This window comes from Enoplosus armatus, chromosome 9 (assembly GCF_043641665.1).
Source record: "Enoplosus armatus isolate fEnoArm2 chromosome 9, fEnoArm2.hap1, whole genome shotgun sequence".
Taxonomy (NCBI): domain Eukaryota; kingdom Metazoa; phylum Chordata; class Actinopteri; order Centrarchiformes; family Enoplosidae; genus Enoplosus; species Enoplosus armatus.
In genome coordinates this window covers 19,660,499-19,676,326 of record NC_092188.1, presented here as the reverse complement: position 1 = coordinate 19,676,326, position 15,828 = coordinate 19,660,499, and the positions used below count along the sequence as shown (strand labels likewise).

At 41.5% G+C, this 15,828-nt stretch overlaps 1 protein-coding gene across 1 annotated transcript in view; it reads left to right on the top strand.

Annotated features, from left to right (window-relative positions):
- Window positions 1-950: 950 nt before the first annotated feature.
- The window catches only part of LOC139289728 (myelin basic protein-like), a 37,208-nt gene continuing 22,330 nt past the window's right edge, over window positions 951-15,828 (top strand). Inside the window, exons 1-2 of the mRNA XM_070911345.1 lie at window positions 951-1,102; window positions 12,893-12,951. Coding sequence (XP_070767446.1) covers window positions 12,907-12,951 — 45 coding nt within the window. The 5' untranslated portion in view covers window positions 951-1,102; window positions 12,893-12,906. The remainder of the gene's footprint in view (window positions 1,103-12,892; window positions 12,952-15,828) is intronic.

Below are 15,828 nucleotides of genomic sequence, written 5' to 3'. Positions count from 1 at the left end.
CCTGAATTCAAAATGTTACTTAAATAAAAGCACAGAAGTAATGTCAGCAAAATCTTCTTAAAGTACCAAAAGTGAAGTACTCATTAAGCAGCAACATCGCTCTTGTCAGTGTTACATGATTTTGTGTTATTATTATTTTAATGACCTTATATATACTGCTTGGTAGTTTAAGATATGCACCATATTTTGTAAACATTTTAATCTGTAAGTAACTAACTATATCTGTGAAATATATGGAATGGAGTTAAAAAGTACAATAGCCTATTTCCCAGTGAAGTAAGCCTGTAAAGTAGTGAAAAATGGAAATACTCAAGTCAAGTGCAAAATTGTACCATAGTTAAGTAAATGTGAATGTGAATACAATCACCACGGAGCAGTAAGTTGCAAAAAAAAAAAAAAAGGGAGCCTTTTGTTTCAGTGGCAGTTAACAGTGTGCAGTGTGTGCCAAATCAAATAAGGGTCAAAGCCCTGCAAATGTAACAAAAGGGCGGCTTCATATCCCTGTGCTGCCTGAATGTAATGTGCAAATGTCTGCCCCTCTCCCTCAACAGCGGTGCCCTTGAGCAAGGCACGGAACCTGCCTGCTGGCTGTTGTGCAGCTGCCTACAAAGCAGAGTGGTGCCGGAGGTGAGAATGCTCTTCAGCCTCGAGCCTTTAGGTTGAGCAAATCCTCGAGCTGTTTGCGTCATTTTCTGTGGACTTGAGATCTTACTTCTACCCCGCGCGCCCGTTTAACCCTCCCTGCAGTGAACCACGAGCTACTAATCATGCACAGGCGTGCACCAACGTGCTGCTTTCGAGCCCACATTTCTTGGCTGACTAAAGCTGCATTCCGCCCCACCCCTTCCAAACAACATCACCACCACTGTACCTAAATCAGGAAGCACCGAGACCCGTTCTTTTTTTTTCCCTTTTTCTTTTTTTTTTTTTTTTTACGGAGACACTTTGGTGATTACAGCAGACGGCGAACCATAAAGGGGGCAAAAGGCGTTATTGTTGATACAGACCACCGTCGACCACTGCTGAAAGAAGACTGTCAGTTGGTTACATCCTGTCCAAGGCTCAGCTGTGGATGCATTTGACACAGACTAACCGGAGAAGGGTATGTGCACAGTCCAAACTGGTTCAATTCACTAAAACAAATTCAAGTGTAAAGACAGTTACGCACATACGGTGGATTCGTCACTATCTGCTCTTCTTTTGACCGCAGGATACGCGGTGTATCGATAGTAAACATGTTATCCACTTCGACTTGTTTACAGTGCGTTGACAGCAGTATCGAAACCTGCAGTGAGAATATGCTCGGAATGTGGTTTTCTCGTGTGCTCGTCCAAATTTACCTAACTCCCTGTAACCATACTGTTGTTTAATAAGCATCACTGCCAGCAGACAGTGTCACTGCTTTGTCATGTGCTTCTGACAGCGTCGCCCCCCCCCTCACAGCCACCATCACTACTACAACAACCACCCTCCCTGCTGCCTTCTCTCTCGTTGGACCAATCACATTTAAGAAATCGTACAATTGAACGCTTCTTTGCTTAGTGGCAATATAACATACGGTGTTGAATAACAAGCAAGGCCTGATGTCGATCATTAGATGGCTCTCTTCCGTTCGGCATGTATATAGCACGACAAACAGGGCTATAACCCTATAACATTCCGAGTTTTGCAATTGCGCTATACTGTTTCCGACCGGAAACCTCGGTGTGTTCGGGTAGCAGTGGAGCGCTGGATCAACAGGGAAATCAGTTATTAAGTTTAACCTTAATTCAGTGTGCATATTGATAAGTGGATCACATGTAGGCCGAATTTACTAGAAGTCAATATCGATTATTTCAAAGTTATAAATCATGTTACACGAGACATGGCAATATGCACCAAAGCGTGTCACCTTTTAAATGGAAAGGTTTTAAATTGAGTTTTGCGCCTATACTTCAGGGATTCATATTTGAGAAGAGAACATGTCAGTGTTAGCTCCCCCTCAACAGGGCAAGCAATGCTTCGGTTAATTGAGTGTTGTTTGGTTAAAATGTATTAGGTGTTCGATACCAACCTGTTGCCATGTGACATTTAAATGGTCAATACGCTTGACATTCATTTCATATACAAGCTCAGCTTTATCTTGGCATTAGAGAGCTATAATCATCTTTGCTATTACAATTTGTATTACTAGTCAAAAGTAAAAGATGTGTTTAATGTTTAAAATATTTTTAAATTATATTAAATATTTTAATATTTATGGGTTTAGATATATTGTATGTTTTGTCTTTGCCGGAATATCAGAATCAGAATCAGAAATACTTTATTGAATTTATTTATTACTGATTCAGATTCTGATAGACTGGTCAGTTGGCTTTCAGGAGACTAAAACATACACTGTAAAGCCTGGAGGAAATTAAGTGTTACATCACTCTGCATCCTAAGCGAGGGCTGGTCTGCAGCAAGCTCCGCTTGCTACTCGACTTTACATAAAAACAGTGAAGGCCTGTAACAGAAACCATACATATTGGCCTGAACTGAGCAGAATAAGTGCTCACCACAGCTCTGTTTGTGGAGAAGTGCTGCCAAGACGTAACAGCAGCACGCCACCCTATGACAAGCCATGGGCTGTCATTTTTACACATAGTCTGTTAGTTTCATGTAAAGAAAGAGCGTGTGTCTCAAAGCAGTGACATACTCACTTACTGTCGTTGCTACGGTCTATAAATAAAGTACTCACACACGAGTGGCTGCTTATGTCTGAACTGCACTGATTTGTTAAAGCCTGCAGGCCTGGATGTCCTCTGGCCAGGGAACACTCAGCAAGATAACCTCTGGCTCTGTTTGATATGAACTACTCGCAGGTTTAATCCTCACTGTTTTCATCTTCCTTTAGTTGATAAAGACAGAGAACACAGAGCAGATCATGTTTATCAGTTGCATCATGCAACTTGAATATCACGCTGCTGCCATGGTCACATATTGCCAGATAACATGATTGTACTAATGTTTTTTGATACAGATCGGAGCTGCAGTGATAGGCGTGTCTTTGAATGATCTAATGGATTTTGTAGAATGTCAAGGATTACTAACTAGACAGAAAGGCTTGTATTGATGTATATATGTGGGGGTGCCAGCAGTTGTAGCTTAACCTTCACATAGTTTGAGGAGCGTCTGTTTGCTTGCGACTACCTGAGCCGGGAAGGCCGCAGGAATGCATTCCTTTGCATTTCGTGGGATTTGCCTCAGCTCAGCCAGCAGAGAAAATGCCGAGAGGTTTGCGCAGCCGTCACGTGCGACAACATTCCTTTGTCTTTATGAACGAGAAGAGCTTATACCAGCAGGCCTTTAAGGTTAGCTTTGCAGTGACAAGTGGTGTTTTGTTAGAATTCTTCCGTACTAAGTGAATTTTTCCATCCAGCTTACTGCATGTGTATGTGACTGCACACTATATCTGTGTTTTGCAGGTGATACACTGAGGTTAGTCAACTTCCGTCCTCACAGACTCACAAACTTCCTCTCTTTTCTCACTTCCCCTCCTGTCTGCACCTGTTCTTGGCATACAGGTTGAGTCACATTGCCTGCTAAATACCTCAACAGCTCAGTATTTTTTGTTAGTTTTGCCCAAGGTGTGGTTGCTTCCTGTCATGCTCAGGGCTCATGTACTCTGACGGCATAAGCTGTCATCCGCAGTTGTGTCACAGCCTGCAATGTGTCAGCTCCTCACGGTGATCACAGCAGATGGTGGAGTTGAATATTTTGCCACCAGACCGAAGTCAAGAGGTTGTAACATGGATTATTAGATAGCAAACCCCAGGTGGCAGCTCTCCATTGAGGAGCATTGAGCTTACGCTTCAGGCCCGAGGCTATATCACTAGGACACCCCGGGGAATGACGGGAGGTGCCCATGCATAACAGAGAAAAACAAATATATGCTTGAATTAACAAAGCAATAGCTATACACAGCATTGGACCCCTGGGAGTATTGTTTTTCCACTTGCGTCTAATATTCCCTCAGAGCCATATGTGCTCTTTCGAGAGGAAATCCCCACAGCAGTCTTCTCAGAAATGTGAAAAAAAGTTGTGCAGAATAACAGCTGTATATTTGTCTGTACACTCTCTCCCTCCTGCAAAACAACATTGGAAAGTCTGATATTTCAGTCAAAGAAAGCACCAATCATTCAGTTAAATCACCAATCTCTGAGGGTAGTTATCTCGTGTTAAGAAAGCAGGAAGCCGAGATAGCAGCTTGTCTGTTTGGCCACAGGCAAACTTCGCCTCTCTCGGTGGCGGAGCTGCTGCAGTACAGCCTGGCGCTCACGGCTGACTGGTCGCTGAGCTGACAAAACTCTAGCCTGTTCCCGCATACAACTGTTCTCACTTATTCACAGTGTTGAACTGAAACCACACTGACGTTATTAGCTATGAGTGGCGACGGTCATGATGATTGTGTCAGCAGTGATGAGTGTCAATGCAGGGCTTTATCCAACCAGCATACGTTCCTCTGGTCGGGTGATCTGCCAAAAAGTGCAGATATGATTCCAGTGAATCCATGGCAAGTCTTTTTAAAAACTGGGGATCAGCTTGGTGTTACAGTGTTGTGTTTTTTGTTGTCCTCTCTGTGGAGTTTGTGTGTTTGAGTTTGGTTGCATTTGTCTGTCTCCTGCCAGTGGTTGGTAAACATAACACTTTCTGAGAAAAACGTTGACCCATCAAAACTTTTCTACAGTAAGCCAAGCCCCGCCCTCGTCAGTCACTGTTGCTACATATACTGATGTACATATATAACATATGTGCACATATGCTGTTTACTATAATGGTGGCGAACATCAATTAGTAACATTAGAACTAAAGGGTCCTTGGTTTCAAACAAAAGCATTCTTTTCATTTCTAGCCAGAGATTTAACAGTCTCTAGCCCATTTTGTCAGCTGTAGCAAGCTAGCTAGCTAAGCTAGCGTTGAGTTGGTTGAAAACGCTAATTGGCTAACTTTTGATGTTTCCAGCTGACTTGTTTTAAAACTAGAATCTTATAAAAGAGTTTTTTATAATATGAACTTGATGGCTACATACTTGATACTTTGCTAGAAGACTAGAAGACATGGAAATAAAGAAACAGCATCGTTCTTGTTTTGCAGGGTAATGCTAATTACACCTACCATTATAAGTGTGATGATAGCCCTGCGTGAAAAAATGCAGCCCTCTCAATTCATTTGAATGGGGCCACCCCATTGGTGCCAACACATGGTGCTCTGGCAAAACAACCCAGGGGCGCCCGATCAAAAACTTGAACCTGGCTCAACCTTTGCTGCAATCCTGTCTGTGAATATCACAAACCATGGTGCAGTGTTTTGGCATCTGACAAGTCTTTAAACGCATTAATCTGTTCCTCAACCTGGACTTCCTGGATCGTATTTCATTGTCTCACCGGTACCTAAATCTGTATCCAGTCTGAATCCCCGCATAGGCTTTTATTTTGTTTTAAAATAATCCTGTTAGGGTTAGGGCTGCTTATTTTACACGCTTTTAAGACAAGGACTAACAGATCTGTTAGCCAAAACGTTTGACTGGGGTTGCTGGCAGTTGCAACTTTCCTAAATTCAATAAAGAGCAAGACACTTTGGTAGCATTCAGGACCAGGCTCTCGCACAATGGGGAAATACTCTGCAGCAGATGTGCTAGTTGAGTGTAGGGCTTTATTTGACTTAACCTGTAATCCCAAAAACTAGTGAAGTTAGATAATGATGTGCTCCCTGGCATTGGAAGTAACGCTCAGTAGTAAGCTAGTTGGTTGTAAGGTTAGCTGGACATGCTAATAATTGTAAGTTATGTTAGAGCAGATAAATAGACCATTTAATCCATTCCTTACACTTTTGCGTTTGTGTTTTTGGTTTTGGTACAGACTAGTAAAAAGGACACCATCCTCCAAAGTCTTTACATGCCAAGTTTCACTCTTTCACCTTGATTTTTCAAACATGAGATAACCTTGGCAGTCCTACAGAAAAAATGCTGAAATAGAAGAAGAGAGAAAGGAAGTGAGAAGATTGAAACTGATCAGGCTGGATGTCAGGCTTCCTGCAGCTTGCACTCATCACTGCACAAGCAGAGGGCCCTCCCTCAGGGACAGATGTTGACCTTTGACCTCAAATCTCTTGTCAAGAGTAGAGTGCTTTCACTGCTAGATAGGCAGTGTGTAACTCTATCACTATTTCTCATCTCATCTCACTCTCTCTTGTGTCCCCTCTCCTCTCCTCCCCTCCCCTCCACCCACAGACACAGACGCACACATGCTCCGTATTTATTACGTAATTGGCTCTCAGTAGAGTATAACATGGTGCAGTCACTGGGGGTTGCCGGAGGGTTAAAAGAAGCCGTTGTCTCGCGTGCACAAGAGCAAACTTAAAGCGAAACAAAGGAACCAGGCAACTGCAGACAGACGCACACGTGTTCCAGCCACTTGGTAGACTGAGAAATGGGTTTGTCAGCATGCTGTGCAGCGTTACGCCATACAGGCTTTTTATCAAATCAAATATGCATGCAGTGGCTGTTGTAGAACACATGTACTGTACGTCACTATAGGAAGAAGTGATTCTGATTTAACATGCTGATCAGGGAAATACAACTTTGTCAATGAATTAGCCTATTGTGTGTTTGGATGATTCAACTGAGAGAGTACATTTCCAAGCATTCTTTAGAATATTTTACTTCCTATGTCTTGAGTAAATTGATAACCATAAAGGAAATTTCCACTCTTGGATCTTTTTTTACACTTTTGTGTTCTGTAATGTCCACTCCAAATTGTTTTTGTTGCCTCTCCCTGCCCTCAGCCCGCCATTTCTACTCTCTACTTCCGCAGACGTCAGCTAGGAATTTCCTACAATTCCCCTGAGAATCTGTTTTCATGCAGCCATTGGTGAAACAGAGTCAGGAGGAACATACAAGAAAAGTAACACCAAAACCAGAAAGCATCTTGTGGCTGCATTTTGCTGTAGGCACATAAACTGGTACCGCATCCAGCTTTGTATGCTTGTTGAGATCCAGAAAAGAAGCTGCAAAGACTACCAGAAAGCATTATGTCACACTGGCCTATATTTGAACTTCATAATAACAACAGTAAATCTGCGTGTTAATCACCAGACCGGATGTGTAAATCTATGATAATATGATCCAACTTTGACTGTCCACAATGTTTTTCTGCTTCATTTCCTGTGTGTTCAGCACTTCTGTGGCCCCTGTGTTAGCAGAGGCACTGACCTAAAAATCTCTTAAATCCTCAAAGAATTAAATCGAACCACCATGAATTTCATATCGCCAAAAGATTTTTTTTTTTCATCTGTGCCTTTGTGGGAAAATTGGACTTGAATGCTTGTACTGTACTGAGTGAGAACAGTTTTGATGAACATGCTGTACAGACATAAAAAAGACCGCATTGTTTACTTGACTCCTCACATCCATCTTTTCGTTGAGTCATAGTCGTATAAAAGTTGGTTTCATGCTCGCCGGCCCTTGGTTTGAGGAAGTGTCCCTCAGACAGTGCAATCCTGGTGGTGTGAAATCCATTTGCACAGTATTGTTTTGGCTTTATTTGGAATTGTTCCTCCAAAATGAAAGCGCAGACATACTCACTGCAGGTTTAGAAAGCGAGCCTCGTCGTGCTCATTGTTTCCAAACTAGACTGCTCCACAGAGTTTTATTGCTGTGTTTGTTGTAGAGTAATCCATTCTCCCTTTTGTCAGCATTATAAAAAGCTCATCTGATCGTGACAGGGAGATTTATGTTGCAGCAAGGTAATATCCCCTTCATCTTCACAGGCCTAGTCGGTGAAATAAATAGCTGTTCCTCCTCTTTTTTTCACTGAAGGATTGTCTTTACTGGTCCATAAAATGTCACCCGAACCAAATTTGCAGGAAGCAGCCAAGAGAAGACTTTCATTACAGGTTCGATTGCTCTAGCTGTTCTGCAATCTGTCCGGTCTACAACGCTGCTGTCACGTGTTTTTCTACAAAATGTAGGACAAATGCTGTTCCATCTTTCAGGTGTGAAACTGATACCTGAAATAGAGGACGGAGATCAGAAAATACAGCTTAAGTAATCCAGCATGTGCTGCAAACACAAGACATATGGTAGGAGGTTTGTTTAAATGTCAACATGCAGGTTTTTTTTCAAACTAATGAGCCCATTTCCTTATCCGCGTTGAAGCCATGTAAAAACATTAGTGGCTTATGAGGAAGTGGATTTTGAAATGGCCTCAGGTAATGGACAGCTCAGAAAATTGCTCATATGTGCCGCAGACTGCTGAGTGGTAATGGATTCTTCCAGGTGCTGCCCTGTATCTAGCCGCCCATCATAAGAGCTTTTTTTTCTCCATCCTAATGATATATTTAAAAGGCAAACAAAAGCATTTCAAGAGATGTACTCAGGCATACCTGGCAATTAACAGCAGCGTATATGGCTTAAATTGGGAAGGACCTTTTCTCTTGCTGCATGTTTTCCGACACCTTCCTCTCTCTTTCTAAATTACATGTGTGAGGAAAAAGTAAAGGCCAGGCAAACAAGTGTGTGTTTTTGTTGTATGTAAAAAAAGTGTAAATGTTAAAAGTTGTAATTGCAGCCTTGTATCACCCCCCCCCCCTCTGCCTCTCCCTCTCTCTCACACACACTGTTATGCAACAGTCTTTTCTTGCAAGTCCTTGCAGCTTTTTCGATTGTGTAACATTCAAGAGTGAAACTGGCTACAAGGCCTACACATTCAGTCACACACTCCCAACGTCCAACAAATATGAGAGTCCTCAGTGGACATCAGTATTACACTAAACTGAATGCACAGACGCTGGCAATATAATTGTGTCCCTTTGTTTAATCAGCAGGGGGGTTTCAGCTCATTTTTGTAGCTACTTGTTTGTGCTTTCTGTGACTGTTTTGGCTCGACCACCAGCACACTCCCATTGACATTTAAAAAGGAAGTTTTTCATATCAATATTTCTCTATAGAGCTCAGCCATTTTAAGCCCTTGACAATCAATATGTTTTTGGCTATTCTAATTCATTTCTTTATGCCACTAGCTTTAAAACTGTGTCACAAATCCCATGGCTGACTGACTGTATGATGGATATGTGTGATTATATAGAAGCATGCTATAAAAATGCTACAAAAAACCTTCCATGTGGAAAAGTGCACACAAATAAACCAGGGTCCTGGTCTTCATTATTCTGAATTAAGTTAGGTATAACCAGTAGTCTAGAAGGTGTTAAAGTTATTTGGAAGTTTATTGTCCAATGTCTTCTCAGGAAGTGTCATGGAAATTTGGTAACTTTTTGTATGAATGTGTAATGTGATTCAAAGATTAGATTCAGAAAAGGGATATCCAACCACGCACAGCCTCTTTTTTAACCATGCAGGATCAGAAAAGGCTTACCAGACTGTCCACAGTCACCAGTCTTGTTCTGCATACTGTTTTTAAGTCTATAACTGGGTTCGCTTGATTTGATTATGGACAGGTTCATGAGAGCCTAAAATGAGTCTAAATTTCCCTCATTAATAAACTTATTTTCAGATATGGCAAGTCCTCTCCTTCATCAGTACATCATGTTATAATGAGACAGATTTTCAGAGGAGAAACTCACTCTCGTTAGAAGAGTTTTGTGAGTGTTTTCAGTTCCCGGGGGAACTTCTAACCGTTGGATGGTGTTTTAGCATTTTTTAAATTTATTTTTTGCTAATTCTGTTCCTTTGGGTGCAGAGCTGTTTACCTTGAGCCATATTACTGTGGTATATGAACTATCTTGAACTTTTCAAGCTGACTGCATTTTAATCACACCTGCTCCGCTGTGCTCCCGGTTCACAAGACAATGGATGTAATAACACCTCTCCATGGTTAATCTTTATTCACAGTGGAGGCTCTGCGTCATATTTGATTAACCTGACTTGACTGTTGCATAAGGCAAAAAAGGTGTTAAATGTGTGTGTGTGTGTGTGTGTGTGTGTGTGTGTGTGTGTGTGTGTGTGTGTGTGTGTGTGAACATGAATGCGTAGTAATGATTTGGCCATGATTTTATCTTTTTTTTTAACTTGATTGTTCAAAGTCTTTATTAACATATTTTTGAATCCCTTGGACTGATTGAGGCTTGGTGCATTTAAAATTAGAATAATAAAGCTGACACATGCTGCATTCTTAATTAGATCATTTTTCAACATTGCTGGCTTTCGTATGGAGAGTTTCCTGGATCCAGTCATAATGTTAGAAGCCTGTGCCAACATCAGTGTGGACCATCAACAGACCATCAACAACAACACACCACATTATTTTATCATAAACTGTAGTGCAGCATAAACATTTTTGACAGGGAACACCACCATGTTGTGTCCGTGTATTGTTCTGAAATGAAAAAAGGCTACAAAGGGAAATAGTCAAGGTGCCAAAGATGATGAAAGCCTTTTTTTGATGACTACAAAACTCTCCTAAAAGCCAAAAATGCATGTTGTGATTATTTGAAAGTGAAGGAGAACGGTCCGTCAGAGGAAATATTATTTTATTTGAGTGGTGGGCGCAGGCATGAAATTTTCATTCATGCAATATTCAACACTACTATTTGAATAAAACGCTGAGTTTTTCACTTGCAACTTTAAGTATATGAATAAATGATGAGTTCTTATTTGCTTCAGTTAGAATCTTTCTTGATTCTGGGTTGGTTTATGTTGTTTGCGAGCTTTGAGCTCAGACATCTGACACCTCTCAAATTCACACATCACTTCCTCCACATGGAGAGATCTGAGCCTTCCTTACTCTACTCTTCTACCCTTTAGGGGAGTCTACCTTTCAGGACATGAGAGGTGTTGGCTGGAGTCAGTCAGTTTGTTGTCTTAGGATATTATGATGAATGTTGATAATCTGTAACTGAGCAGCTTTTTGTATGATACTTTGCGGCACCCCGCAGCAAAATAATAAGCTGTTGTTTAAAGGTGCATCATCAGCTGTGGAGAACTGTATCAGATTCAAAGATGATGACACTGGGAGGCTGTGTTTTACAGCAGTGGTAGCACCGCAGGGCAAAATAAACCATCTGCATAAAGTATTCTAATGAATGGATGAAGGCACGGAAGATTACAGCACATACGAGTAATACGGGAGTGTGGGCTAAGACATGTTCTTCAGTTTAGAAGAGTTCCGTCTGGTTTAAACAAAATCTGGTGCGTTTGCCCGTTTTGTTGAATTTGTTTGGGCTGGTGTGAAAGCTGTCAATCGAAATCCAGCGTTGACCAAACAACCGGGCCCAGACAGCCTGAAAAGGAGGGTTTCCAAGCTGACTGTGGTACGGTTTTATTTGAGGTGTTAAAGCGAAGCAGACACAGCCAAAAGACTTTGTGATAATAGATATGTGATTATAGCATAAATTCAAAAGCTAAATTACTATTACAATCCATCTGCTGATTGTGAACTGCTCAAGAAGCAATCATATGATAAGCGGCCTATATTTATGCAAGATCACGGTAACCATGGTAACACATATGCACATCAGTCAGAACATCAGCTTCACTGTTATATCATTAAGTGAAAAGGAGTTGCTAATTAAAAAGTAAGTGAAACGTAGTGGCTCCACAGTAACTACCCCCCTGTAATATTACAGTGCAAAACGCCTTTTTGGTCCTGTTTCTCAATGGATGTATTTTTTATGTAACAGTTTTATCCAAAGCTCTTTGTGGTGGCCTAACCACCGTGGAGTTCACTGTCTGGCATCAGTCGGGGGATCAAACCCACTTTCCCTCCTGAGCCACAGCCGCCCACGTTTCTACCTGTTGATCAGTCAAGTTGCAGGTTCCCATAGAACTTAATTAGCATCAACACATTAACAAACAAATTTCACATAAACGGTATTTAAGGTAATTTACAAGTAAAAATTATAAACACAGTAATAACATAGTAATAATAAGAAGAAGAAAGACCAAAAAAATGTTTTGACCCTGATTTGTGTAAGAATTGCACATAACTCGATGTAATATAACATCAAAATGTAACAATAAATCCCCATGTGATTCCATAGTGCTGCAGATGATGCAGGTTGACATTCATCAGAACTGTTCATGTTCACAGCTCCTGGGTCAGGGTTGTAGTTCTGCTCATTTGGTCCGGACCAGGGGGAAAAAAGTATTACTTCTATTCTGTGGTCTATTACTGCGGCATCGCTGTGTGACACACTTTTAAATGGACTTAAAGGGCTGCCAAAGTACATGGACTAGGATACAAGCAACAGACCACAGTTTTAAATGCTTGTCTGATATAACAGGGAAAAATCCTGGCAAGCATACGTGTTACCAAATGATTTTCATAATTCTACACATTGCTTATAGAAATCGATTACAAGATCATTCCTGAACAGCTCACTAACAGCAGAAATCACACATCTACTATCAAAATAATCATGTGGTGGTCACGTTTGCTTTCACAGCACAAACAAATTCCTAGTCTGCTTGGAAGCGGACTGATAACCTTTTCAAATGGCCTTGGTCCGCACAAGGGTTTGATTGACAGCACCACAGTTCGTTTTAACTGAACTAAACAGGTTAGGTGTGAAAGCACCTAAAGATACAAATTAGAATAAATAAAGTGTGTAACCAAAGATGTTTATGTATTGCTTTGTTTATTATTGCATTTAAAATGAAGGCTAAATGCAAAACAAAATACATTTTCACAAATCAGAATTGCACAGCATGGCATGTTTATATAAGTTGGCATTTTCACTTCCATCGTTCATTATAAAACATAGTGCAGTGTTTTTACTGCTGTGTGCGATGCTACAGTTTCACACACCGACTCAGGAGGTAGCCCGTCTTGCTTAGATAAGGAGGAGTGTGTAATCTTCACATAATTTGCTGTTTACACTCTTCTTCTGGTGTAAACTTGCTCTGTTTTTCTTCCAGTCTCTGTCAGCAGCATGGGCCAGCATCTAGGAAAGAGGGAGTCACCCACAGACAGCAAGGTAAGAGTCCTCATTGTGGGTGCTTTAATGTCTTGTTCTGTGCATGTGGGATAATAACGTCTTGAAATGTGTGTGTGTGTGTGTGTGTGTGTGTGTGTGTGTGTGTGTGTGTGTGTGTATGTGTATGCATAAGCATTTTGTCAATGTGATCTGAGAACAAAGCATGTGTTTCTTTTAACCATATCAGTGTGAACACTGGCCTTTATCAGCAGGACTCTGGACTCTGCTGTAGACATGCTGCCAGGCTCATTCGGATCTGTCACCTTCACTGAGCTTTCAGTGAGACTGTTAACTGCTTTACAGTATGTGTCTTGAATGTCTTTTAAAAAAGAGTTTATGTAACACAGGGTGGAGGTTAAAAATACAGAACTCTTCACAGGTAGTGTATTTCTCTCTGAGGTCTGTGCACTGAATGCGTTTTTATGTTTACAAGTGATTTGAGTGATTTCTGAGCCGCTTACACTCTCACCTCGGGCGCTTGGATCACAAATCCAGGTTTTGTGATAATCACACTGCCACAGGCAACACTTTACACTCATCTCTCAAACGTCCTGAAAAGCAGTAATGTATGACTAATGCACTGTCTCGCTTCTTCATATGAAGATTTTTGTCGTGGAGAGTTGAGGAGGAGATGACTTTGCAAATGTTGAGGGGATGACTTTGCAAATGTTGAGGGGATGACTTTGCCTGCCGGTCTTTTTTAGGTTAATATCTATTCCCGATTTTAACTTACTGTAAAGGTCACTGTACTGGAGTAAGGAGTGATTTTAATGTAAAACAATCCCACACACTGACACATTTTGGATAGTCACTTTTCTAAAGTACTCCTGCACAGATGGAATTGCTGAACAATTTCCAGAGATAATATTTTGCACACTGCTTTTCTGCAACTGTCATAATCCCACTCTTAATTAAGCCATGTTGCCATGGCAATATCCGAAGCAGGCTCTTGTGTATCGCCCTATAACCCCTCGAAACACCACAACGACGCTCCACCCATTTGAACTGGAGAGAGTAAATAGATGATTGTGTGCATCAAGGCTGACACTAACCCCTCTCCAGGTACACATCTCATTTAAGCATTAGCTTTGGCCCAGTGATCATCAGGACTCTGTATGGCTGCACCCTCCAAGTTCACGCTGTCATTGATAATAGCCCAAACATATTAGCATCAAATCATTATTTGCACAGCAACACATTTCTTTGCAGTTTATCTCTCCTAACAGAAGTGATAGGTGAGAAATGTTTGGATGTTTCGGTGCACTTGCATCTTGTATCGCTGTTGAAGTCAGATGTTTTGCATAAAAACAGTAAACTGAATTAAAGTCTCAGAGAGACGTTATGCTGGGTGAAGGATTGTGTTTGCTGGGCAGAGCTGTTGAAACAGGAGCAATTATTGCACTCGAGAGCATCAGGATGGATCAGTGAGTTTGCACTTTGGAAAAACGCACCCTTTATATCAGTGCTATAGTACAAACAGAAAGTATGTTCAGATATTAAAGGAGCACGAAGGTCGAGTGGCAAATTGAGTGCAATTTTCTTCTTTTTCTTTTATAACAAACAAAATCGTCAAGCACCTCACAATAGGCTTTTTTTAATTGGCTGGGAAGCAAGGTTCCCTGCTGTGGCCCCGGGGCTGGCGCTTGACAGAAAATGTCTGCCTCTAATAGTGCTGTAATTAAATAGAGCAGAGCAAAGAGAGAATTTTTAAACTCATCTTTCTGCTCTGTGAGTGTAGAAATTACAAGCGACTCACTGTTCCTGTATGCCGAGTGTGGAAGAGGGGGTGTGGGCTTAAACCGGGACAGTAATGTAATTTAATGACATCATGTAATTAACCCCGGCCGTGCTTAAGTCCTTTTTGTCCCAGCTTTTCAAAATTACAGCGGATGTAATAAGTTTGGGCCATTATGGCTGAGGCTGCAATCAGATTTGAAGAGGTTGCCAGCTTGTTGTGAGCAGCCCCAGACCGCGAGACAAAACGAAAAGAGATATGGAGGATAAAAGCACTCTTCAGTGTTAGCATTTGAGGCTGCCCGTGCGTGTGGTCTGACTACCTGGCCGGTGCCTGTAATGGGTGGAGTGTTCGTGTCAGCGCGCTGGGGAAGAGGAGAGCCCGAAACAGCAGGGAGGCTGATAGCTCAGCTCACAGATGATTTGTTTCCTTTGCCTGCAAAGCACACTCTGGAGAGAGAAGAGCAGGAGCAAGAGAAGTGGATTAATTTGTGAAGTGAGGTGCTGCCAGGAGAGGTGTTAGGGCAGCATGTCGCACAAAAGCTGCATTGTTTATTTGGCTTTTATAATTACGTTGTATTCCTCTCTATGTCTACCATTTGTTTTTCCCCTTTCTTTTGGTTTGATTATCGTGACATTAAAGTCAATTTAAAGGTCTGGCAAAACAGCCAGTTGTCATAGTGACAGTCGAGCGGGAACAGAGTGTGACAGAGTAAGGCAGGTTGTGTTTAGATGCTGTTGTCTGAGTCGTGATCCTTCTCCCAAGCCCTTATCATTTCAGGAAGGCTGAAGTGTACCCATGCCTCCTTTGTCAACCCTCAGCAGCAGCTCTGAGAAAACGTTTCTCTTTCAGCCATCTGAAATTTTCTCTCATAAATCCCACTTGGAATTACGGGATAATAACACCAGCCTTGCTGGATAATACATTGATATTTTTAGGCTATGCTGCGATGTACGATATTTGTTTTCCATTTTCTCCAAAATACCATACCTTTATTCCTAATCCTCTCTGTTTGATAGTATATTTGATTATGTTTTTATGTTTACTCACTGAGTGCCTGTACATATGTCTGTACAAATCAGCTACCTGTCCCGTAAGTTTCTTCCCTTCTACGCTCATACATGGTCTCTCTGGAATCTGGT